Source organism: Python bivittatus, unplaced genomic scaffold, assembly GCF_059951505.1.
Source record: "Python bivittatus isolate LINGU-HERP-01145 unplaced genomic scaffold, Pbiv_v1 ctg000220_np1212, whole genome shotgun sequence".
NCBI classification, from domain to species: Eukaryota; Metazoa; Chordata; class Lepidosauria; order Squamata; family Pythonidae; genus Python; species Python bivittatus.
In genome coordinates, this window is record NW_028277048.1 from 41,019,586 (window position 1) to 41,046,494 (window position 26,909).

General features: G+C 42.3%; 1 protein-coding gene and 1 long non-coding RNA gene across 2 annotated transcripts; one reads left to right on the top strand and one right to left on the bottom strand.

Moving 5' to 3' along the window:
* Positions 1–7,163: 7,163 nt before the first annotated feature.
* SOCS3 (suppressor of cytokine signaling 3) lies at positions 7,164–9,383 on the top strand. The gene is made up of 2 exons (XM_088138414.1): positions 7,164–7,305; positions 7,705–9,383. Exon 2 carries the CDS (start codon positions 7,773–7,775, stop codon positions 8,388–8,390), a length of 618 nt encoding a protein of 205 aa, XP_087994540.1. The 5' UTR covers positions 7,164–7,305; positions 7,705–7,772; the 3' UTR covers positions 8,391–9,383.
* A 12,251-nt stretch (positions 9,384–21,634) lies between these two features.
* On the bottom strand, positions 21,635–23,595 carry LOC148216330 (uncharacterized). The gene is made up of 3 exons (XR_015795776.1): positions 23,387–23,595; positions 22,789–23,303; positions 21,635–21,902 (listed from the first exon to the last, which is right to left on the bottom strand). It is a non-coding gene; the product is annotated as an uncharacterized LOC148216330 (long non-coding RNA).
* Between the last annotated feature and the right edge of the window lie 3,314 nt (positions 23,596–26,909).

Genomic DNA, 26,909 nt, shown 5'->3' on the forward strand with positions numbered 1-26,909 from the left:
CGGGTCTTTTGGTGTTGCTGAGCTCACCGGTGCGTTCCTTCTTTTTGAGAATGTTCCAAACAGTTGTTTTCGCCACCCCTAATGTTCTTGCTATCTCTCTGATGGGTTTGTTTTGTTTCTTCAGCCTAATGATGGCTTGCTTCACTGATAGTGACAGCTCTTTGGATCTCATCTTGAGAGTTGACAGCAACAGATTCCAAATGCAAATAGCACACTTGAAATGAACTCTGGGCCTTTTATCTGCACATTGTAATTGGGGTACTGAGGGGATATCACACACCTGGCCATGGAACAGCTGAGAAGCCAATTGTCCCATTACTTTTGGTCCCTTAACAAGTGGGAGGCACATATGCAAACTGTTGTAATTCCTACACCGTTCACCTGAGTTGGATGTACATACCCTCAAATTAAAGCTGACATCTGCAGTTAAGGCACATTGTGTTTGTTTCATTCCAAATCCATTGTGGTGGTGTATAGAGCCAAAGTTGTTAGAATTGTGTTGATGTCCCAATATTTCTGGACCTGACTGTATATCTATTTTTATATACTCACATCATCCTGCTCTGCCAGTTACTACTTCAGCCCTTTCCAGAGTGTTCCTAGTTCTGCTGCTGCAGCAGTCTGAAATAGCACAGAGTAGTGCATCTGACTAAGATGCAACTGATAAATAATCCTGCCACAATGAATGTAGTTATGCTTGAAGTGCCACAGGATTCTCTTGGGTTCTTCTGAATATGAGTACTGTCCTGGAACGCAGTTCAAATTTGAATAAAATTCAGTGGCCGAGTTCATACATTGTGACACAAGTCATTACACAGCATGTCTGTTTTGGGCTTAGTGGCATATGTCAACCCATTTGGTATCTTGAAGACGTTTCCATTTAACTAATGCTGTGTCTTTCCGGGGACTATGAGAATGTTCAGTGTAGCTAGATGATAATGATGTTTGACTACTTTAAAAAATCACTTTTGGAAGTTTTTTTGCCTGAGTGCAGATATACCTAAGGTAGTTATAAAGCAGGATGATACTTAAAGAAAATTCCACACTGGTTTTCCAGTGGGCTGGCTGGATTCCTCAATCTTTTTATTCATATATCTCTGATTATCTTCCTTACAGTATTTACACTACTTTAATTTGCATTTCCTTACTGTACATTACTGCAAATTGTTGGTTAGTACTCAGTATCATAAATTATCTAACTCCTGTTTGAAAATACAGTATTGGCATGCCTTCCACAAACAGTTTCAACATCAGGAAACCAGTGTAACTGGTGCTACATTAAGTAGCAAGAAGTGCACATTAGCAAAACAGTGTTCTTTCTCCTTTTCCCTTGGTCTTCTTCTTTACTATCATCACTTCCATCACCTGAATGAGAAAAGAGAAATTTTAGAGCTACTCAGTTTTAAAGGAATGTGTAAAAGGAGATAAATTAAGGACTTAGCCTGGAGTATGTAGTAGGATTGACCTGGCTAATCTGTTAATCTGATAACACATTCCCTAAATTGAAAGCAGCAGAAAAGATAAATGTAAAGTCTCCCCCGAATTGAACTTCACTCCTGTTGATTTCATGATTATGACAGTAATAGAGAAGTGGCTTACCATAGTGATCTGCCTTCCCAATGTAACTTGTAAATAAATTAATTTAGGATCAAATATGGCTAGAAAGAGAGAGCTCAAGTAGCTGGTGAAAACTGATGGATAATAACCTAAGCTAGGGATCTGACCGTGGGACTGGATTTACTTCTTCATATCCTCTGCCAAAGGTCAGAGGAGGGGGGAAAAAAGGAGACTTACATTCTAAAGATGTAGCCTCCCTGGTAAAACAATGATAAAGGATAGCACAAGGATTGATACCTTTATCCTACAGCAAGATATTTGGACACATTGACCAAATACAAGTGAAGGCAATCCTTGATGCCAAATCCTTCATCATATTCCTTGTGGTGGATTAGAAATTGATATCTATGATGACAGACACTGGTTCATAAACTTTTATGGCAGGAAGAATCAGGGAAAATATAAAATGTGCATATGAAACTGTGACATTTTGAACATCTCTTATGACAGTGTTTTGCACCACTTCGGGATAGGCTCCTACCTGCTTGATCCCTCAATGCTAATCTAGTGTATTTGCAACCACTGCAAAGCTGGCTTCTTACTTTCAATTGCTGTGGCAATGCAGACCTAGATGGTTTGTTTTTCCATTATCAGGAACTCTTGCCTCACTCTGCCTCCTGGCTTAAGACACAGAGGAGTTTTTGTTCCTGTTTTTGGAAGTTATCTCTTCCTGTGTTTATTATTTATAAGTTATCTCCCCCCACAACCATCCAGCCATCATAGCAACATACAGCCAGGGTCAAACTTTTGGGAAATGTGTGCGCTTGCAAAATAGCCAGCACATATAATTTCATCTCCACAACTCAAAGAGGTGTTTAAATGCAGCAGAGGAATGGTGGCAAGGTAGCTGGGAAGAAGTTGGAGGATTGTAATGGTTTTGTTTTCATTGTTTATCATGAATCTTGTCACACAGCTTCCCATTTAGGTAGCCTCTCAAAATGTTTTGCAAACCACTAGACAAGTCCATGTATTAAAAAGCATGTGTGATAGGATTTTATTTTACCTCCTTTTCTTGTGGAATGGGTATGAGAGGATTTTTATTCTCCTGATTGCTGATGACCAGGGGGAGGAGAGACAGCTGATCAGATGGAAGGAAAGAGTGTAAGTAATTATTGGTCTATGGTATTCTTCATGCCTTCTCTGCATTTCAAGGCTGGTTTGGCAGAAGTGAAAACAATAATAGGTCAGTTTCAAACTTATTTTTGAGTTAGAAATGCTGGTGATGTGGAAGCACCTGTTGTTAGTTCATCTATGACAATGTGTTTTGTCCAAGTAGTAACAGGCACACTAATTCCTTCTCTTCAGGTGTAAACCTACTGATCACCCAAAAGGAGGTGTAGAGATAAGGCATGCTACACAAAACACTCTTTCTCCTATACACAATTTGGTGTGCAAAGGCTAAAGCAGGCATGACATGAGTAGTCTACTGGAACTAGAGCAGTTTCAGAAGAGTAAACAAAATGGGGGAAATAGAATGGGGAAGGACATCAGGTTCTCTCCTATACCACCTCTATGCATAGCCTTTTAACATAAAAAATAAATCAGAAAATCCAATTCATACCATATGTGGTCTGATATGGGACTAAGCCCCATTAAAGCAGCAATGCTTAGTTTTCTGAATTCATGCAGGGGCTTTGGCAGTGTGCACAGTAAATGTCCAGATGGGATGCAACTCAGACATCATCTGCCACGATCAGGGATACCAGAACCACAGTGCAGAAATCTAGATGACCATTATATGGCAGCAAAGAGATATGTGAAAAACTCAAACTCTTTATTGTCATTAAGTGGTAGTCTGGATTTTTGTAACCCAAATCAGTTAGCCCTAATATGTCTGCTTCAGTACCTCAGCACCTAGTTGCCACCATCTAGGATTAAGATTCCAGCCTTCCTGTTCAGCTCTGTTTTATTTATTTAAAACAAGCACCAGAACACTAGACTTCTTTCATTCCTTTTCTTAACAGCACCCGGTATGATTTCCCCCCGTTTCTGCCCTCTGCTTCTACTCCAGGAAAAGACTCTGGGCAGCATCTTATTGTTTGCCTTTTGGAGCAGCTGCTATTGCAGCTTCACTTCCCAGAACTGCTTGCTCGTGTTTGTTCCTGGCTACTTATGGCAGCTGCTCTGGGGCAAGGAAAACTCACTCCCTCCCTCCCTGTGTTGCAGCACATACAGACACTGCTTGTTCCCAACCTCAGACTTACTATCTCTGTGATCATCTCTCGCTGGGAAAAGAGATAAAGGAGACTTACACTGGAGTTCTGAGGCTATAACATTCAGGCATAGTAGGAAGATCTGCCAAGAACTCACCTCTGACATAAAATTATGCAGACTGATCTCGCAGGCTAGCCAGTATTAAACACTGAGAGATAGGGAAGATGGGGGCACCAGTTTGACTTTTTTTTTTCCCTGCCAGACACACCTTACATAAGAAACAGAAGTGACATTATAATAATAATATAATATAATATAATATAATATAATATGTACACATTTGTACTTTAGCACTTTATTTGATCCATTTCTAGTAACCATTTTGTGGTTCACAACTTATCACTATTAATAATGATTATGATGATGAACATGTCAGTACTGCCTTGAATGCAGCCTGCAGGGGAGTTTTTATTTATACACACACACCCACATAATCACTTTGTTCCTGAAATGGCAATATAGTGTGGAAATTGAGTAGCTTGTTCAGTTTACTTTTCAAACAAGTATTGTTTGAACTCTCCAAAGCTGCCATAACACACTGAAAAGAGCATAGATAAATTAAAATGTAAATAAAAAAATAGAGCTTGAATAAATTAACACAGGATGTATACTCTATACTATTTGCTACTACTTCAATCACACTAATACATAAGTAATGCAAACTCATACAACCATTGCTTTCACTGCATTCTTAGCAGAGCTGTGCACTCTTCAAAAATTATTTGGAAGAGGTGCTTTGGACCTCTTGCAAGCCCGGCACCTGTTATTTATTAATGCAGCTTGTCTTTCAAAGCCTGGGGGGGAAGTTGTGGTTGCTTTAAGAGTTGTGTTAACTTTAATGAGTCAGTTCCTTAAAACAGCAGCATCTTTTTTCAGGTTCCATAGCAACCTGGAAAAAAAAAAAAAGATGGCTGCTTCAGTTAATAGCAGAGAGAGAGGTTGCCTTGTGCTCACAAGAGATCCAAATCACTTCTTCGAAATCATTTTTGAATTACTCTGAATGCTGCCAGTGTGAAGAATCTGGATCTCATGCATAAATAAGTAACCACTGTAAATTTACTGGGTTATGGATTCTTTAAATAAGGCCCTAAATGTTACTGTTTCATCTTTTATATGAAATAATATTTTCTGCAGCAACATCTATGATGCAAGTGCACACACACACACATGCACACACACAAAATGTTCTGAGAAATTTCAGCCAGCCAGTATTCATAGTGCACCCATCCCTTCTGAGCATTTAGGGTTGTATATGCACATCACTTTTTACATGCTTATTATGGGAAAATGTCATTCCAGCTGCAAAATACACAATGGTTGCATAAAGTGTGCCTTACACAATCACTATACAAAAGGCTTTCTATTTCCTCCACTCTGCATTCCTCCACTCTGCACACTATGGGGCTGTTCCAGCCTGCACATCACATTTCTTACGTCCTAGCAAAATGTCAGGAGTTGAGCCACAATTGGAGCCCATAATTTTACTCAGAAGGCTTCCTCAATCTTCTGTTTTCTTGCAAAACCAACTCCTTCCCTTAAGAGTTGTGGCGGCAGCACATCCAGTCATTGGTTCATTCAGTAACCTGACCTGTTTCCCTGAGCCCTGAGGCACCAAATTAAGACAAAGGAGGAGGACGGGTTCTTGTTCTTCTGGTTCCCAATGTTTCTCTTCCCTGCAGCTCTTCTGGAAAGGGCAAGTAAGGATAGGATGGAATGTTGTCCTTGGGCAGCGGTGGGGGGGGGGAATAACAACTAAGAATGCACTGGACAATGAAACACCAAACCTTTCCCTAGTCTAAAGGCATTCAGCCAAACACTACGAAATGCTGAAGTTGGAGGGAGGGACACCTTCAGCAAAGCAAACGCTTTTAAACATTTATATTTAGATTTCTGTCATCCATCTCCTCAGAGATTGGGAAATGCCTTTGGACTGACATAAGTGCAATAAGAGGGTTTCCCAGGCTGCTTCATGGATGTTTTAGCTCTCCCGACAAATGCCAACACATTTCTGTGGTAGCTTTGTAGGTACCTGAGTTAATAAGAGGGAGAAGATTTTCTTCCAGCTAGGCTGTGGAAAAAGTGCATGAGACTCAGGAGTTACAAGGGGCACTTCCAGATAGATGGCCCTTACTGCTACCAACCAAAGGACACTGGGCAGCTAATTCCATTTTTGATTATTTTTAAAAAAGCAATAGAAGAAAAGAAGGGTTTGGAAGAAGTCATGTGGAGCTCAGTAAAATTCCACCAACAAAGCACAGCAATCTCTGCTAAAAGTCTGATCTGGAAGCAGATTTTGTATTCACAGGTTTTACCCCACAGTGTTGATTTCCTCCTGCCCCTTCAACCCATAGAGGCCCCAAACAGCTGATAACAAATCCTATTTCTCCATTTGCTATGGGAGCTCCTTGGACCATCAGCAGTCCAGTACATAATATGGGGCTGCTGACATTCTGGGTAGCTAGCAGGTATGCAAATATGGACAATTCAGCATTGCGTACTGGCAAATGCTTTGTGATCCCTTCGTCGCAGAGCCCTACTTATGAGGCTCAAACGAAACCTCTCCCCAGACCATCAGAATGGCATTATTTGCCAAACACGAACTTCTCAAAAGGAAACGTTGAGCTGTGCCACTCGGGTGACCTGAGAAGCCCTTTCCGTGTTCCCCATGCCAGTAAACGTCCCTCCCACATCCCAGGAAGGGCGCCCTCTAGCGTGGTCATCCACGCGGGTTCTCACGTATCGTTACAGTAGTAGAATATGAAAGAGGAACTGGCGGAGGGGGGAGGGAAACCGAACTTTGAAAAGATGGCTGTTTTCGAAGAAATGCAAAACAGTGACTGGAAGAGCCACAGAACCGCATTAGGAATGAAGGAATTTGAGGCGACACGCGAGTTTGCTTGACCACCTGCACGCCGCCCAAGGCCGCCACGTCTCTCTGACGCTCTTTCCCAACCTCTTTTCCCGGGAAAGGGCTTCTTGCCCGGCCACTGGAAAAGAGCGCCGCGCCGCGCGTGGAAGTCCTCCGCTCGCGCCTCCCCTAAGATCGCCCCTCAGAGGGAAAGGCGGCCGCCTCCGCCCGCGAGCCGCAGGTCTTCCTCGCCAAGGGAGCGACGTGACTCCGGCCCTCCCGCTGGTTCCCTCGAGCGAGCGCGGCGGGCCGAGAAGCGGCTAGGACAGGGAGGGAGCGGGGGAGGGGAAGGGAGGCCTCGCTGCCCGGAATGGGCTGGCCGCTGCCTGGCTGGCTGGCTGGCTGGCTGCCTGGGACGCGCTCGCCCTCCCGGCAGAAGCTGAGTTCCAGGAACCAGAAGGCGGAGCCGGCGGATGCTCTATAAAAGCCTCCGATAGGGGCTCCGGCGGCTTTGTAAAGTAGGACACGCCGAGCGCGCCGGAGCGGACTGCTCTTCGCTCTGCCTCGCCAGCAGCCGCGCGCTGCCAGCCGCTTGGGCTCCCCTCGACTCCTTTCTCGCCCCCCAGGTAACCGCCGACCCCGTTCCGATCTCTGGGAAACGGCTGACCGGCCGGTGGCTGGGCTGCTGAAGGCGGGGGGTGCTCCTGGGGCGCCTGGAGCTCACCGCGAGAGGCGGCAAAGGGAGCCCGGACCCAGCGAGAGGGAGGGAGGGATGGGTTGCGTGCGCCCGGAGGCGAGGCAGGGTAGTTACTCCCGGGGACGCGGGGACCGGCGGGGAGGGATGCCGTCTGGCGTAGCATTTGGCCCAAGAGGCAGCGACCAAACTGGGGGAACTCTTGGCAGTACTGTAGGAGAGTAGAGTTGCAGTCCTGAATGACGGGGAAGAGGCAGTGGGTTGGGCCTGCAGGGTGAAAGGGCTGTTGAGATGCTCTTTGTCTTGAACACTTTCTCCGCTCCGTTCACAGGTACCCATCCTAGCAGCCGCTGCGCTTGGCAGCAGCCCAGATTACTTGCAAAGCTGGCTCCCTGCGCCATGGTCACCCACAGCAAGTTCCCCAGTGCCGGGATGAGCCACCCGCTGGACACCAGCCTGCGCCTCAAGACATTCAGCTCCAAGAGCGAGTATCAGCTGGTGGTGAATGCTGTGCGCAAGCTGCAAGAGAGCGGCTTCTACTGGAGCACGGTGACAGGTGGCCAGGCCAACCTGCTCCTGAGCTCTGAACCCATCGGCACCTTCCTCATCCGTGACAGCTCAGACCAGCGCCACTTCTTCACTCTGAGCGTCAAGACTGAGTCAGGCACCAAAAACTTGCGGATCCAGTGTGAAGGAGGCAGCTTCTCACTCCAGAGTGACCCGCACAGCAGCCAACCTGTGCCCCGCTTTGACTGTGTTCTCAAACTCGTTCATCACTACATGCCCCTCCCTGAGCAACAACCAGGGGAGGCATCACACCCTAAACGTGCCTACTACATCTACTCAGGTGGAGAGAAGATCCCACTGGTGTTGAGCCGTCCCCTCTCCTCCAGCGTCTCCACCCTACAACATTTGTGTCGCAAGACAGTCAATGGACACTTGGATTCTTATGAGAAGAGGACCCAGCTTCCCGCCCCCATCAAAGACTTCCTGGACCAGTATGACGCGCCTTTCTAAGGGGCTTTTTCAGCAGGATTAGCCCGTGACACAAGCACAAGAGCAGAACGGGGAAAGGATGAAGCTAGAGAATCCAGGGCAAAAATCACACTTTTTTTCCTAGCATGTGGATTATGAAAGGGGCAGGGGGCCAGCACACAGAGTAGCCTCGGAATGTCTGCCCAGCACAGAAACTCTCTTGCTATTGCTTGTGCTGGATAACTTGCCAAGGGGTGATTTGTGCAAGCGACTGATGCTGTTGGACTATGGAACAGACTGTTGCTGCTTGATAAAACTGTCTCTCTGGCTTAGGATGGGCATGATGGAATGGTTTGCAAACCTCCTTAACCAATGGACCGTTTACAAAGAGCTGACTGCTCTGCACTGGACCAGACCACCTCTAATGACTTCTGACCAAAACCATTCTTCAGACAAAGGAATACATGCACTGGAATCCAACTAGTGCCTGAAAATCAACGTTTTCCTCAGTTTTAAGGGGAAAATATTTTTATTGTTATGGATATTGTTATTAATCTTTACCTCTTACAACCTCCAGAAGGGACAAATCTCCTTTCATCCCAAGTCTCTTCCTCAGAGGTTGTTGCCACAACATTTATTCATGGGACTAAGCCTTAAGAAGAAATCCACATCCTCCATGGACTATTAATGAACATCCCACGAGGAGAATACCATTCACACTCTGGGCCATTATGCAGGCAAAGGACATAACTCTCTGAAACTGCATCATTGCTTTTGGAACATCAAACTGAATGTTAAATTATCTGGCTGTTTCTCCTGAGTTTTTATTCTACCTTGAGTTCTCTGCTCAGGCTGCTAATTTCTTGCCTTCCTTTTTGGAATTTTAGCTCATCAAAAAATGGCATTACATTTATAGCAGAGGTTGTGGATTTGTTTGGGTCCTCAATTGCACTGAATAACTGAAAACCGTACAGGAATGTAGCAACAAGAGAATTACCTGGAACTCTTTAATTTAATTTAACTTTTTTTTTTTTTTATAAAAAACTGTAATCAAAATTTTGTGGGTTCATCTTATTTTTGCATATCAGGGTTTTAGAAGGGCAGATGTGGTTTTGTTTTTACAGAAAGAAATGTTTACAGACCTGCCTAAGAAAAATCATTCTGTCTTTTATAAAGATTCTACCCTTCAGCCTTGAAGGCTGTTAGACATGCTTGAAGACTCCACCAAAAATCAAACTTGGAAGAAAACTTTGCACATCTATTTATATTTATATTCAAGGGACATTAAAGACAGCATTCAATAATTTATAATAAAAAGCACTATTTTTAAATGAATTGTTTGATTCACTTCTCTTCTTCTACCCTCCCTAAGTGTTTTACCTCCAATGCTATCTACATTCTGGATCCCATTCCAGTAATCTTTTAATAATAGAAAGCAAAAGAGATACCTTGGCCAAGAAAGACTGCATTCAAAAGTAAGGCTATTTGGCTGCCATTAGTTTCAGTGGTATTAAAGCAGCTGCACATCTAGACATAACTCCTTTTTTCAAGAAAAGGAAACTCTTCTAGAAAGGTATCAAGACTCCTTATCATTGAGGGCTGCTTTTTCTTACCATGACAGACCATGAGATTCATTGAACATTCAGAATTAATTGATTCTGTGTGGAATGCACTTAAGCAATAGCAGCCCCCCATCTTTTGTGTGGGAGGAAGGAAGTCTTCTGTACATATTTCTGAAACGCCATAGGGACACATAAAGGAGAGCACTAGATGTAGTGGCCACAGGGCTTTGGCTTGGAAGACAGGCAATGATGAAAATATCATTTATCTTGTTGTTTCATGGCTTATGCGAGTATTTGAAAGCAAGCAAAAGCTGCCATTATTTACAGTTCCATCCTTTGTGTTCCCAAATTGCCACCATGGAGCTAAACCCAGACACACACACACACACACACAAAAGTATTCGGGAATAACCAGAAGGGGCAGGTGCTTTACACGCAGAATATCCCAAATTAAGTCCAGGGTATGGAAGATCTTTACCTGAAACCTGGATGATTCCTGCCAGCCAGAGTAGACATTCCTGAGCTAGATGGCCATTATTGTAAGATGGCTGCTTACACTGGATAACACAATTTTCAGATGAGCCCATCAAGCCCACTACTTAATTTTATTCATTTATTTATTATATGTCTATGCAGCTGTATTTCACAAGAACTCACGGTGATGTGAAATTAAAATTGCTACTTTCCCCTTGCAGTCATTCCCTCTCCAACTATTTTTCTCCCAAGTGAAGCAATACCAAAAGAGCTTTGGCTAGATGAAACCGGCCCAGGGAGTGGTATTGGAAGAGGAAATCATTGGACAAGGATTAGATTCACCTTTCAAGTTCTCGGCTACTGTTCTAATTATGGCAAGGCATCATGAGCTAGTGGCTTTCCAGATGTGTTGACTTCCCAAGTCTCATTAGCCCTGTTCAGCATAGTCAAGGGTTAGAAGTGATAGTAGCTGTGATTGAATAACAATTTAAGGAGGCCTGGGGCACCATCCCTGACATAAGCAAATTCATGTTTCCCAGAAATAAGCAATGTGTAAAACATATCCCTTGAGATATGCAAACTTTCAGTGAAGCTTCCTGCAATCTAACTTCAGTTCTCAATATATGACAGCCTGACCATTGAGAGGGATGATAAGATAGCTTGTTTAGCTTTGGGAGCTTCTCAAGGGCAGTGGAAACTTCTGGTGGAGAACGTGCTGTCTGCATGTCAGCTCCCTCGGTGTGTTTGCAGAAAGCTGCTTCCTTATCGCTCCAACATTTGTTAACTAAATGGGAGTGGAGGAGGTATCTTGTGATGGACCCATTTAGAAAGATTCTAATTTTTTTCCCATGTATGTCTTCAGGTCCATGATGTATCCTGTTTGTACATCTAGCCTTCTTATTTGCCAGTGTTGTCCAAACTTGGCCACTTTAAGATGAGTGGACTTCAACTCCCAGGATTCCCCAGCCAGCCATGGGGAATTCTGGGAGTTGAAGTCCACTCATCTTAAAGTGGTCAAGTTTGGACAACACTGGCATATGTTATAGAGCAGTGTTTCTCAACCTTGGCAACTTTAGGATGAGTGGACTTCATCTCCCAGAATTCCCCAGCCAGCATGGCTGGCTGGGGAATCCTGGGAGTTGAAGTCCACTCATCCTAAAGTTGCAAAACACTGCTATAGAGGATCATCAGGCTTTCACAGTTATTTTATCTAAAATTGAGTCAACCCTGGTTTCACCAAGTGTGAATTTTTTATTTATTTATTTATTTATTTATTTATTTTTGCCCACAAATTATTCCCCCTAAACAATATTCTCCTTTTCTACAGTATTCTTCAGCGTATGTCTCTATCTCTATGTTCTTTTCTTCACTGGTGCCACTTCCCAAGCGTGTACGTGTCTTTTCCATCAGCATGCTTTTTCTTTTTTTAAAAAAAGTAACACACAATTGTATGTTTAAGCATGTAGCTTTTCCATTTATTTTATGAAATGGCTACTGGTGTACACAGATACTCAATATGGTCTGTTGTATATCCCAGCACAGCAACAGGACATTTAATCATTTGGTCAGCCCAAAGCATTCCATTCCATTCCTGTTATAATGGACCAAATCCTCATTCTTAGCATCTATCAGCCTTACCAGGTAGACCAGACAGGAAACATGAACAGATGAGCTAATTCTACTTTATTGTAAGGCTACATTAACAGAATCTTGCAAGTCTGAAAGTACAATTCTCCCACCATCTCCTTTATTCCTGAGAAATTAGAGAGGGTCTCTTCTGAGCCTCTTCCCTGCCCACCATCCAGCTGTGGACTATGCTGTCTCTTAACTGACCATTCCCTAGGCAGCACTTCTGGACCCAATCTCCCAAGGTCATTCCCACATACTGTTCCCACATACTGTCCCACCACGTTGCACATGCATATATATATGAGGACTGCTCATCCCAGGAAAAGGCCAGAGATATAAAGTCCTTAAATGTTAGGATGTCACATTACCTCATATGGATTACCACATAATACAATTTGGCAGACTTCTTTTTCTGGATTCTCTGAGCAAGCAAAATGGATCTTTTTCTAGCTGAATGGTTTTTGTTTTTTGTTTTGGAAAGGGGGTTGTTGGTAAACAAGAATAATGGAGGAGAAAACAGAGGTGGATGAAGTTTGGATGAATACATGGATAAGTGTATATCCCACAAGTAATGAAAGCTAGGTGCAAAAAAATCTGGAAACACACTTCAGGGGTTATCAATCAGCTCCTCCATAAACCATAGCATGGAATGGAATACATTCTTTTGGGGTGAAGGAAAAGAGAAGATCCCAGAAGTGTTCAGACTATTCCAATCCTCCACTAGTCTGGTTGGTAGAGGGCACCAGGCTGGGAAAAGGGAATGCATCCCATAAACCTAACACAAATAAAAAAATAAGTCAGCTCAAAGTGCATCGTGTTTTGCTTTGCCTTTGGCAAAGGCCATAAATTTGTCACCTCTATTTCAGGCAAGGTTCTTTTGCCTTTAAATAGTGAATGAGAGTTAGAAAGTCACCTGATATGTGCTATCCTCACACTGCCTCTCTGTGCCAGAGATAATTGCACCCATGGAATTTTTGCTTGATATGTAGCGGTTAAAAATATACAGAAGCTGTAGGAGAAAAGTGGGAGACTGTCCCAAGGGAAGCATAGGCCCTCCTCTAGCAAAACAAGGCTCAGTTGCAAGTGAGCCTGGGGCTAATCCAGACCTTCTTCTCTGCATTTGTAGAAGGACTGTGATAATTCTAAACTTGCATCTTCCATCAGCAGAATAAATGGAAAGATAAGGAGGACTGTACAGGCTCCTGGCCATGCCCCTGCCCGGCCCTCTGGCCTATTGTCCCAGCCCTGCCAGGAATCAGTGGTTCCTAGTTGAGTCAGAGCTATGTCAAGAATGTCCAGCCCGAGTAAAGCTGGTGGCACTATGCCAGGCTCTGCTGAGGCACATCCCCAGCGTCAGTGCCATCTGATCCTGGCTGGCCCACACCCCTCTCCTTGCTGAGATCTAGGTTGCCACAGCAACAGGATTAAAGGCTGGGATATCACTGTTATTCTTTGGCCTGTGCCAGGAAATGAGAGGCCTTCTATCTCCCTTACTCCAGCTGCCATCTATGGTGTAGTAGCAGTCATGGAAAGTTGAGGTGGAGGGCCCATTTTCCATGGAAATGAATTAATGGAGGGGGATGAATAAATCAACCCATCTGGGAGAGAGCTGGGAAGACCCACAGTTTGTAGACCCTTCGGAAGGCACTCAGCATGGACAGCACAGCATATGAAAGAACTTCAGTTATGGCTTGCTTCATCCAGCGACCACACCACAATCCATTCATTGTTTGTTTGCCAAACAAAACCAGCTCTTACCACCTGAACCTATAGGGTTCCCCATACAGATCCACAAAGAAGGCAGAATTAAACCCACTGCCATGATTTGGATTGGTTAAAAAAAAAAAATACATCTTGTCCTCTACGCCTTATACCTCTTATATTAGCTTGCCAGCTGCAACTCTCTGGGATTTCAGAGCCACCCCCAGAAGCAGCTTTAACATTATTGTACAGCATTTCATCTGAAACGGAAACAAATTATGTATGCTTGAATTCACTGTGATTTTTAATTCAAGGAAAGGAGGAGTGGACTCAATTGCCAAAATTATTTGATTGGATTTAGATTCTCCTTGAATAGGCTGGGGGTTGGGAAGAGGAATTGTACATGTTCCTTCTCAAGTGCTGTATTATCCTGGACCAGACCAGCCTCTCCCCCTCTGCCTTCTGAACAGTTTCCAGCTGTTTGCTTCTGGACAAAGCATCCTGCTGCAATGTACTACTGATTCAAAAAGTCCAGGAAGGTTTGCAAATGCCGATCATTTCTTGGAACATCCTCCAGTCAGCAGTGACGTTTCTGGTCCAGCAGCCAACTTTAAGCAGAAGTTTCTCAAGTCTCATACTTACCCCAGAAATGTCTTTAGTTCTGCATAATGTAGGGAACTAAGTGACTGTATCCGTAAGTGAGTGTTCTTTTCCTTAGTTCTCAACCTCTGGCTTTTGTAGACTTTATATCACCATGGGGAAAAACCGTTGAATGGGGTAGCGGGTAGACCTGCTCAGCTGAGCATAGTAACTAAACTTCAGCCAATCAGCCCTAATTTGACTGGCAGGAAATACCCTGTCCCAACAGGAAAGTATCTCCACCAAATGCAGGATGCACAGCCCTTATCTAGTGCTTTACACAATTAACCAGTTCCTGTCAGCCAGTGTTCGGAGAATGTGAAACAAGCACTTGCCAGAATTATGTATGAGTAGAAGCTTTTTCAAAGATCAAAAAATAGATCCTGAACTGCTTAGCACAAGCACATTTGAATGTTGCTGCAAATTCAGTAAAGAAACAGAAAGGTGATAAATTTCAGGTCAATCAACCATATACTCATCATTCATTATCCACTTTCCATTATACTGAATTTTTAGCAAAACTGACATTAGGTTACTCCCATGGTTTGCCCAGGCCAACGTTGTGATGTGTTGCTGATCCCAGAAGGGAAGATGAGTATGTATATAGGTAAGTGTACTGATGTTTCCTGAAGAGAATGAACTGAAGTCAATTTCATGACTGCCTTTGCAGATGAACCATTACATGGCAAAACCTGAAATTGTGGAAATACAGTTTTATAGTATATCTGGGGTGCCATTTTGTAAAGCCCAGAAGCGCCAGCGGTAAGATGAGGAACTATTTCAGATCTATGTCCAGAAAAGAATGGCATTATGACACTTTATATATGACTTTGTAATGTAAGATTGATTGACAACGCATTTTAAACAGGAAAAAAAAACTCTTTGGTCATGATATTTGTAGGTAAAATGTTCCATATGCTTCTTGTTAAGCAGAAGAAGAGTAGTGGGCCAAAAATGAGCAGGTGGGCCAAAAATTGCATTTCAATAATATCTCAAAAACTAAGGGAAAAAAAGGACATTTGACAGGAATTGGAGGTTTACATCCAGGTTCAGCCCAAACTGCTGAAATCAAGAGGGCTTAAATTATGACTAAGCTGAACCCCATCTAATTCAGTGGGTTTACTTTAAGCATGACTAAACCTTTATTCAGTGCACAGGCATGCTTAGTTGTGACAGACTTCATCAACAGTTAGATAGCATGGCAGAGCCTAGATAAAAAGCATGATGAGAGCCAGGGTGGTAGAAGCAGATAAACCCAGGTCCTTATCCATTTCCAGCCACAGGTGCTTTCCAGAGTATTTTGGGTTCAGTCCAATTTATCTCACCGGGTTGTTATTGTGGGGAAAAGTAGGTCTTGCACTGACATGTACATATAAATAGAAATACTAAAGAATATTGATAAGGATTAGAAGATATATATTTTGACAAAATAATACCATGTACAACTCATGCTTTAATGAACAGTTAAGCTTTGTACCCATCTCCTACAGTTTTCCTTCAGAAGTTACAGTATAACATATGGTAGCAATTAAACCAATAGCCATTAAGTGAAGGAATTAATATTTAATAATATATTCTAAGTTGCCCGTGAAATTTTGAACCATAAGTATACACTGAACAGGGTAAAACAGCGCCATCAACCTGGTATCCTCAGATGTTGAGCTGTAACTGCCATCATTCCCAGTAGCTTCAGCATCTCATTGAGAGGGATAGGATAGGAGTTGCTGTCAGATCTAGCTGATAGGGAACCAGATTGTAGAAGCTGAATGCAGAACAATGTTCTTCAACTATTCTAGATCTAAAACTCACTTTTAATCACAGTATGTTTCCCCCTTCCTCCCTCCCATCTTCCTTCCTTCCTTCCTTCCTTCCTTCCTTCCTTCCTTCCTTCCTTCCTTCTTTCCTTCTTTCCTTCTTTCCTTCTTTCCTTCCCTCCCTCCCTCCCTCCCTTCCTTCCTTCCTTCCTTCCTTCCTTCCTTCCTTCCTTCCTTCCTTCCTTTTCTTCTCTTTTTCTCTCTAAGATTTTCCTTCTAATATATCTGCTGAAATGGAGTTTAAACTTCAAAAACATATGCTCTGGAAAAAGCCATGAAGTATCATAAGATTCTTTGTTGTTTGTTCTCCTCATGTATCTTCCTAACCATCAGAGAATAACTCCAAATGAGTACTTCACCAGCTTCTGTGGCATTTTCCTTCTCTTAAAAAAACAAAATGGGGGAGCAAGACTGACTGCGCTGCTGCTACCCACTTATAACCCCCCAACTGCATGACCCACCAGTTACAAATTAATAATACATATATAGAATTTTTTTTAATGCTGTTTCGTGGGAGGTTTAAGAAACAGTTTGGCTGTCCTTTAGATTCAGCTCAACCATGCTGTTTGCCGCATCCCTTCATACTTTATCAGTCTGCATATCTATAATTTTAAAAATCTCTGGTATATATTTCTTCAAGGGTTTCTAACAGTGAAAATGTATCTCTAAGTTGCCAACTAATTAATAAATAACAATTAAATTAATATAAGATATACATACACAAACATTGTTAGAGGACTAACGCAAGGTAGGTAAATTCAGAAGCAAAACCGAAAAAGAGAAGGCTACAGTTCAACATGTGGGAATAAATCCCATTAAAATCAGATAGACAAATAGTAAATTGCTGGCTGCTGTACAAGAAAGTTGGTGCACTTTTTTTGATGAATTAGTCATAAACAGGACTGGCAAATTTAGTCGATTAATCACTTAAATTGATTAAGAATCTTTTGACTGATTTATAATATCGTCCTGATGAATCAAGAGCAGATTTTCAAATACCATGAAGGTGTTTACCAAAAAGTTCAGATGACACAGGTGTTTCTCCTTCTTTCACACACAAAGCAGGCAATTCCTTCTAAGATGGACCTTCCTGCAGCAAGGATGTGTTTGTGACAGATCTAATTTACAAACATTCAACTTGAATCTAATCTGTCAAACACATCTGATCACATGGAAAGATTTGTTTAAATTCGCCCTTGTTTTCAGAGCCAGCAGTTCCTTTCTACCGCCGCTAACAACCACCAGCCCTTCCCCGAGATACATTTTATTCTAATCTATGTTCATTATGACGCGACACCTTTGGGCACTGATAATAGGCATACCCTCTGTTTAGAGAGGAAGTTATACAATCAGATTAAGGGAAAGGAGTGGTCTTTCCTGAGGATGGGATGGGAAAAAACAAACATTATGGGAGGCGATGTAGCAAGAACTTGGATTCAGGGACAAAGATAAATGAACTTCATATATGCCCCCAGGTGAAATATATCCTCTTCCCTGTTACTTGAAAAAGATACAACAGTGAGGTAAGCAGAAGTAGGTGGCATCTGGACACAATAAGTGAAGAGTCACGAGGGATGACCTCTTTGTGACATTTGTATTTGAATTTGCCTAGCTTGTGGTAGAAACCAAACACTGCACTTAGAAGAAATAAGGGCATCGTTCACATAAGGACTTTGTCAGATAAAATGTGTGGCTTTCATGAGCTGAGTTGATTTTTCTGTCTCTGCAGAAGTTTACTTGAAAACAGAGCAAAGCCAGCCTCCTCCTCCTCCTCCTCCTCCATTATTACTATTATTGATGTTTTTATTGTTGTTGTTACAGTGCCAAAGTTTGTGGGCACTCCATTCTCCTGCCACTGAGAAATCTTACTTCTCCCTGTCTCCCACTCCTAGCCCAGGCAGGTCATTTCTTTTCAAGGTAATCGCATTGCAGTTTTTAAAAAAGACCAACAATCTGATGTTTTGCATACAAGCTAGTTCTGGGCTGAAGAGGAGGAGGAAACAGAAGGAAACCTTGTCAGTCTGGATCAATTCTGCCTCTGCAAGTGCAATTCCTGCAGCCTGCCTTCTTTCAGAGTTTACTTCCCTCACCAGCTCCAGCCTCTACATCAACATGCAGCCACAGTTAGTGGTATTTGGAAAAGCGCCAGATTCCAAAATTGCAGTTATGTTAGTGTGACATCTTCCTTTCTTTTATATGCAATGGAGTTAGGGTGGCTAAGTGGCCTGGATGGCTCCTTTTGATATATGTAATACTGCCTCTCACATAACTTCCCAGTATAACAACTTGGGGGGGTGTCAATTTTTTTCCCCTTTTTTGCTTGGAAGTGGGGGAGAATGGCATTTTTTGTGCTGATTGGGTCATGGCAATCTCCATGTTCTCTGTATTTTGAAGCTAATAGTAATAAAGATATTTGCAGCTCAGTTTCAGATTGCTTGGGAGGAACTGGAGAATGAAAGGAGTGACTGTATGAACTGTCCCAAAGCTCAGTTTGCTCCTGAAGAATGCTTAGGACGCATTTCCCCATTAAGCCAACAACAACCAACCAGAAGGTGCGCAAAATCTGCTATGTTTCGCCACCCATTTTGTCAGAGGCAAAATCAGGATCAGAGCAGTGTTCAGACTGTTGCAGTCACACAGCCCTCCCCACTGGTCCCTTGTTACTCAGCTATGGCCATTCTTCTGTTGTCTCCCTCAAGAGCTGGTCATAGCAGTGCTGTGCTGATGCTCTATCAGAATTGCACAACAGCGCTAGACTACTACTACTCTGCCAGTACTACTGATTTAACAAAAGGCAAAAAACAAGGAAACAGTGGAATGGGGTAACCATGAAATGGCATAACAGTGAAATAGTGTAACTGCAAAATAGCATAATGGGCTGAAAGAGCTTAACAGACCATGTCCCTGAAATGAAAGGACCACAACATACACATCACTGCCTCATCCATGTCATCTTTAGGAAGGGGGGAGGGAAGTCAATATGATAGCCACACAAATGACTCAAGTCAAAAGAAGCAAGATTTTGATTGCATAGTTGCAGCTACCATATTGATTTTTTACCTCCCCACCCCAACAACCCAACATCCCTGGTCCTATCATGGAACATGGTGAAATATGGAAGCTGGCATTTATTCCATATATAAAAAAAGGAAAGGAAGTGGAGCAAAAGTGCTACTTGTGACTCTGCCCGCTTGTGGGCTGTTTTTGATCTGTTTTATTTCTAACTGTTCCCCTTGAGCTATGACAGAACAGGTGTGGAAAGGGCAGAGGAAAGATCCCAGAAATAATGTGCAGAGTTCTGAAGTGACACCTGTCCCATTCCTGCTGCAGTGCTGTGATTGCTAGACTTCCCATTCAATGTTACACGAGTTCAGTGAACCAAATAGCTGTGTTGCCATTTGCAGTTTAATTAGCCAAATTCTTTTGACCTGACTGATTCCAAAATGCCCATCCCGGACAGTTTTTACATCTCTATTTATTATACTATCAGAATTAGCTTCAACAGTCCACACCTAATAACAGAAAGTGCTCTTATGCCATTTGGAGTGTTTTCTCACTCATATGTTATTTTTAAAATAGGGATATCCCTATTTCATTCTGTTAAATGCTTGGCTAGTACTAAGAATATCTGAAGGAGGTAGCATGTCATTCCAAACTCATCCCATTTCATTCCAGACTTTGCCATTACAACCTTTGGCTTCAAAAGTTTAGCTAATGTTTCAACATCGAATTTTATTTATGGCTACACATTTAGCCATACCCCTAAAAGGGATTTTGTACAATCTTTCTCCTTCTTAAATTTTGTACAGCCCCAGAACAAAGAGAAATCTATGGTCCTCCATTCCTGCCCTACAACTTCCAGTATCCCTTACCATTAGCCACAGTGGCTGGAGTCACAGGGAATCACTTGGCAAGATTCGGAAGGCCCCAAATTTCCAACTGCCATTGATTGAGAATATTGCCACTGATTGTGAAAAATAGATTTTCCTGATTGCAGGCACATACTATAATTAAACCTCTATAAAATTCCACTTGTAAAAACTGAAGGCTGTTGAAAGAGCCTTCATTCTAACAATTAGCATTTCCATGCAAAATCTCTGTACCAGTTTGAAGCCAGCTTTGAACAACCTTGTGTTCAAAGCTGGCTTCAACTTGCACCCTGTATCTGAGAACTGATTTGGTTTATTTCTGGTTCAGCTACAGTGTATTGGAAAACTCAGTCCCTCTAGCCTTTTGGCCAAAATGCTAGACCTCTGTGGTGCTTGTGGGTGATCCCCATTTACTGGAAATTTTGCCTCATGTGGCCTTTCAGCTCCTAGGCTTATGCTGCCTGAGCAGATTTGGAAGGGGAAGACAGTTTGCAGCTTTGTAGCTCCTCCCTCATAGGTATTACTCAGATGTTTTTGCAGACAGCCAAAGAAATGCACAGTATGAAGTAAGGATGTGAACTGAAGGGAAGTTCTTGTACTCTAAGTAAGTAATCAGACCAACTGTTGCCATCACAATTACTATCAAATACTGCAATTCCTATATTCCGGCAGGATAGGAAATACCAGAATATATGGCATATTCTGTTGAAACAAGACTCTGTAATTGTGATATAGTTGTAAAAATTTATTGTTTCCCAGTCAAGGCACAAGATAATTTCCAGCTGCGTCCAATTCCGGCTCTTGGTTGCATGTCCCTGAGTCAGGGATAACCCACTGAATAGGTCAAGGAAGGGAGGAGCATAAAGCTTCCCATATTTCAGGGACTGATCATCTTTGTGCCTGCATTTCTTCACACACAACTTCCCAGAGAAGCTTAGAAAAGGATTGAACCACAAGTGGCTATTTACTGTAAATCATCCTTGTTCTTTCAGTCCTCGCTCTACCACATTCTCTTTGTTCGGGCTGTGATCCTTCAAGGCAATCAAAAAAGGGGATTTACCTGCCCACGTGCTATGGTGACATAATGGATTGTATTCTTCTCAACAATTATTTCAGTCATGATTGCTCTGAAGTCACTTGGTTTCTTTTTATTCAATACATACAGAATAACACAGACTTCCATCACACTTCTAGTTAGTGTTTCATTTTGCCCAGTTTAGTAGCAAGTCATTGCAATTTTAACTATCAGGGAAAAATGCTCCAATTGAATTTTGTTGGCAAGCTACTCTCTCAAGTTTTACTGGAGTGCAACACTTCACAGGGCTTGCCACAATTCCACTAGCACACAGTTCACCCTAGAGGGCAGATGTGACAGCACGGTGAACAGAAAGCTTTTGCAGTATCCTAGTACATTTATTAATCGTTTTAAAAATCATTCTTCCTTTGCATCCAGTTCCATAGTAGCCTATTGGAATGCTTTGAAACCACCAGACCAACGTACACAAATACAACTGGACTACTGGTTTTGTGTTTTCTAATTTGTATTTTAAAATTTAAAAAAAAACAAATACAATTGAACACATGCAAGGACTGTAGAAGGGGGAGGAGGCATGCTGGGAACTTGGCTGCTTCTCCTTTTGTGAAGAGATGTTCATTAATTCACAGAATACGTGGGAGCTCTGGAGGCAAACACCCATGATTGCTCAGCTTGAAATTAAATAGAGTGAACACTGATTGGTTGACACTCTCTGAATTCATTATTCTCAGAACAATGATTAGCTGAAGGTATTGTCTGTAGGTTCTAGATTTGCAGGCATATCAGCACCATGTTGAAAGTAGCTGAGAGCTTCAGAACATGAAGACAATCTAGAGAAGTTACAAAATAGTTAATGGCATCAGTAACATGCAAAAAAAAACTATTGCGTACTGCTGCTGTGTGCTGTCGTGTACGTATCAATTCAAAAGCAAATCTCTCTGGCCTGCATGATTCCAGTTAGAATCTAGGTCTCAAAATTGAAGGGGGGAGTCTTGAGAAGTGAGAGTAAATGTATAATTACTGCTGCAGCATCACATCTGCAGTGTGAAACAGAATCTTCTTTGACACCACTTGGGTAGCGAGCTATTTCCCCAAAGAATACCAAGAAGCAGAATTTCCCCTACTGGGGTCAGGGAAGAAACAGAGTATTAAATATGGGATGAAATACAGTTGGGTACAACACTTTCCTTACTAATTTTTTTTTGGTGGGGGGAATGCCTTGGAGTCAGTGTTGACTGCTGGAGACTGCCTGGACTAGTCCCTGCAGTTTTCTTGGCAAGATTTCAGGAGTGGTTTGCCACTGCCTCCTTCCTAGGGCCGAGAGAGAGCGACTGGCCCAGGGCCACCCAGTTGGCTTTGTGCTTAAGGCGTGACTGAAACTCATGGTCTCCCGGTTTCTAGGCTAGTGCCTCAGCCACTACACCAAACTGGATCTCTTATAAAATATGGTACGTCATACAAAAGCATTTTAAGATAATCCATTATAATTGTCCTCTTTTCAAAAAAAAAAAAACTCCAAATAACTATAGTGATGTAATCAGTGTGGAACTTCTTTTTTGTGAAGTATCTGAGTTAGTGTCGCTAGCACTCACACTTGCCATGGAACATAATTTAAATGCATATAACAACCACACACTATGCACACGTCAGCTGCCACAGAGACAGAAATTATTAATTAATTAATTAACCAATTAAATAAATTCACAGAGAAATCACCTGAAAACTGTGGGCAGGAGGGGGTGTGGATGTGCCTTTGCTATATTTTGCTCAAGTGACTTTTCAGAGGATTGCCATTCTGATGGTTCCTCTGTTGGGAAGCCATGATGTTTAATCCTTAGGTTTGAAACTGCTCTAAAAGTTTATGCCATGGTGAGGTGGGGTGATTCATACACAAAGCTAAACAAAGAAAAATGGTAAATAAAAGTCAAAGTGAATCATTTTACTGAGCAGCTGGGCAGATTCTATCAGAAAATAGAGCCCCAGTTTCAGGTGGCATGAAATCTACTTTTCCCCACTTCTTTGCCCCCTCAGTATATGCACACACACAAACAGGCAAACATTTCTGCTTTGCTACCATTCAGTAATAGACTCTGGATAATTCAAAAACTTCTCTGTTATTCTGTGACATTCTGGTTGGCCTAAGATACTACTCTAGTAAGGATTTTGGCATCTCTCTCTTGCTTCTTGTGTGACTTCGAGGATCCCAAATTTGGATGTCCAATGGAGGAATCCTAAACGGGAGAAAAGGAAGCCAGTTTGGTGTAATAGGTTAAAGACACTGGACTAGAAACTGGAGGTCCTACCTTAGTCCTACCTTAGGCATGAAGCCTGTAGAGTGACTTTGGGGCAGTCTCATTCTCTCTCTCAGCCCTAGGAAAAAGGCAATGGCAACCCACTTCCAAAAAATGTTGCCAGGACTCAAGACTGACTCGAAGGCTGAAAAACACAAGACAAAACTAGAGAAAGAGGCCTAGTAAAGGGATTGACCTAATACAAATTACACATGTATTCAAGTTACCGGCTCCTTTCATGGAAATGGAAGCTCTTAATAGTAGTGGGAGAGTATGTACTGCTGCAGTGGAAGCAACGGGGAGGAGGAGGAGGGAAAGCATTTTGGTATGTATGGGGGGAGGCAGAGTTGGCTTTTTTAAAGTGCTGTGTACATCTCCATAGCAACTCACTTTCTGTTGCTCCATCTCTAGTGAGGCCTACGGTAAACTCGTAAAAGGAGATGGGCAGCTGTGCATTCCTCACTTGTTCCATTAGCCAAACTGCTCTCAGAGCCCAGACCTTTCATTCCCGCCAAAGCAACCAAGATCTATGAGCTCATCAAATTCTTCTCCCCCGCCCCCCACCCCCGGCCCCCGGCCCCCATGACTGCCCTGTTCCAGCCACAAGGTTTCCCAGAGAGGCTGTGAATGAAACCAAGGAAAGCGGGCCGATCACTGGCCATCTTTGCCCTCCTCAGAATGGAATGCTTTGTATACAACTCTTGGACAGGGTCATAGTATGGAAGGGGGGGCGATTCTCATAAGTACAGGAAACCGCTCCAGTCTGTAGGAATAATACTCTAGCCAAATATGCAATGACTGGATGCTTTAAAAACATTCATATGGGGAGGATGTGGGATAACTTGAGGTTGTAGTGGTACTACCATGTTGCCCAACATTTTTTTGCTGTAGTAAAGTTGCATGAACAGTGGCATCTTGGAGGCGGCCCACTGAAGAAGGCTGCACTGGTCTGTCTTGGTCTGCTTCAAGAACAGGGGGCCCCATCTGCCTTGCAGCTGTGGAGCAGCCGAACTGCTGTGAGGTTTTCTCCAGTCATGCTTCAGAAGTGGTGCTTTCAGAGACAGAACTGTGCCGTTACGATTACTAGGATTGTTTTCTAGTAATTGTCAAGTGCAGCTGAGCTACATCAGGGAATATCCATTGCCATTTTCACTGATCACGCGCGGGTGTTCTATGGGTATACAGAACTGAGGACGCATCCCATTCAGAGGCTTCTATGCACACTTCAGTCCTCTCACAGCACAACAGTGTCTGGACTACGCTCCGTTTGGAAATCACAGCTTCAATCAAGACTTCATTGCCCCAGAAATGGGCTTGGACCTGAGCCATTTGTCCCCGCTTCACTGGACTTGTTTTGTAATTGGACAAGCCATATTTTGCCTTCCTGTTTCATCTCACTGTTTGTGAAATAAACATAATAAACTGCTGTACTTGGCTGAGCAATGAGGCTGAACAGCAGAAAGGCTCTATTTTTTTTTTTTGACAAGTTCAAACTGCTATAAAGAACCTCAGCAATCCTAAAGTAATTAATATAAACATGGTGGAAGGACAACATGCTAATGCAGAACACCATTAGTCAATGAATAAGCTTGGCATAGTTGGCTTGTAACACTGTGAACTTGATAAGAGTAGCAAAATTATTCCCATAAGATCAGTGCTATAAAAAACAATGAAATTAATTCCAGGAGTCAGACTGAGGAACAGAGGGCAAGACTACATTACAGTTTTAAATCAATTTAAAGCCTATTTAACTGTTATGGCTCACATCCAAGGAGACTGGGAACTGTAGTTCCATCAAAGGACGAGGAGTTTCTAATGAAGCTGGAATTCATTGGCATCTAATGCACTGCTTGTGGCAGCAACGTTTTGCAATAATTTAAACCACTCATGGGAGTACTTTAAGCTGATGTAGGATGTGTGAACACACTTTTCTCAGCAGATCCTTTAATACATCTTGACCTCCTAAAATTTAAGTCATTGGGATTTATATTTTAGTTCAATATTAAAGATCAAGAATGGGCAGAAATACATTTTCATTTATCAGTATGTTTTTGATAATTTGCAATAGATTGGGAGGATTTCTTTCTCTTAATTATCAGTAACAGCAACATGAAATGGAATAAAAAGATTTCTTAGGGTAACCAAGACTGGATTTTTATGTGAAAAAACTGAAATTTTTCTGATGAGATTTTGTATAAAATGTGTATTTTGCATTATTGCTCTAGATGCATGATACTTTCTCTATTAAAATATTCTTAAGAAATAAAACAGATTTCTTAGATTGTACTTCTAAATGTACTTACTAGGGAACAAAAGGTCAAGTCAAATCTCCCTTGAGTTGGGCTAGACTCTCAGTTACTACATGGATATATCCACATTGGGGGGGGGGGTGTTTTTGTTTTACTAATAGGGAAGTGATTTATTATTGCCTTATTTCCAAGTAAATATGCATAAGATGGTTTCATTAATGAAGTTTCACAGAACTCCTGCCAAGGAATTTTTTATGAGTTTACTGTTACTCAAAAATCAATCCTAGCAATTCAGTAAGTTCTGCTAAAAGGCCCCACAGACACTGTAAAGCAAGTGGAGAAACAATTTGGGCATATAAGTGGGTGGCATCCATTCATCTGATGGCAGGAAATATATCCATTCTGATCTGGCAGCCTATCTTACAGAGTAATATTCCTTCATTAGGAATATTATATATAGTGTGCCATCCTCAGCGCACTAAGGTTTGAGTTTACCCTTGTTTCTATAGTGAGTTGTTTACCTCAGTGACCAAAAATGTTTTGGCTACTTTTAAAATGTATTTACAGTTATGTGATGGGAAATTTTATCTATCAGTGTAATGAAAATGTCTCCCTAGAATTAATCCAACGTATTTCCACGCATCATTTTTCTTTATGATTTTCTTATAATGAGTAGTAATAGTGCTCAAATATGAACACAGAAATCATTAATCCTGTTGGAATAACATGCAGAGAAATCCTAAATGCAGAGCTCTATTAGGTGAACAGACATCTCCACAACCTGCTCAGGAATCTCTAGGGATGCAAAATGGGTGCTGAAAAGGTACATGTGGCAACCAGGTCGTCTACCCTTATCCTAAGAGAATCTTTAAGTGTAGAGTATTTGCCTATGTTTTATAAAGTTAATAACTTCCATAGGTTCCCATCATTGGAATTCCCTTTTGTGAGCTCTGAAGACATCCCCTGGCCAATAAGATGCCGATGAAAATGTATCAACAGGACATGAACATGACATCCTCTGGAATTCTAAGCTCTTATGCTCATTCCAATTCTTAGAGCAATGAGAAGTTCCAGAGCTGAAGGATTATCCACATTTGCTTTCCTGTGGCAAGAGGCCACTTAAAAGATATGATGTTTTATGTTTATATATAGATATATTCGTTTACATTGGTAGAAGCACAGATTAGCACTCAGAAAGATTGCCAAAGCCTCCTGCTCCCACATCAGATTTTCAGAAAGAAACCTTTCCCCAGTTCTGTTAATTTTCCTCATTCTGCTACAGCCTAATGCTCTGCAG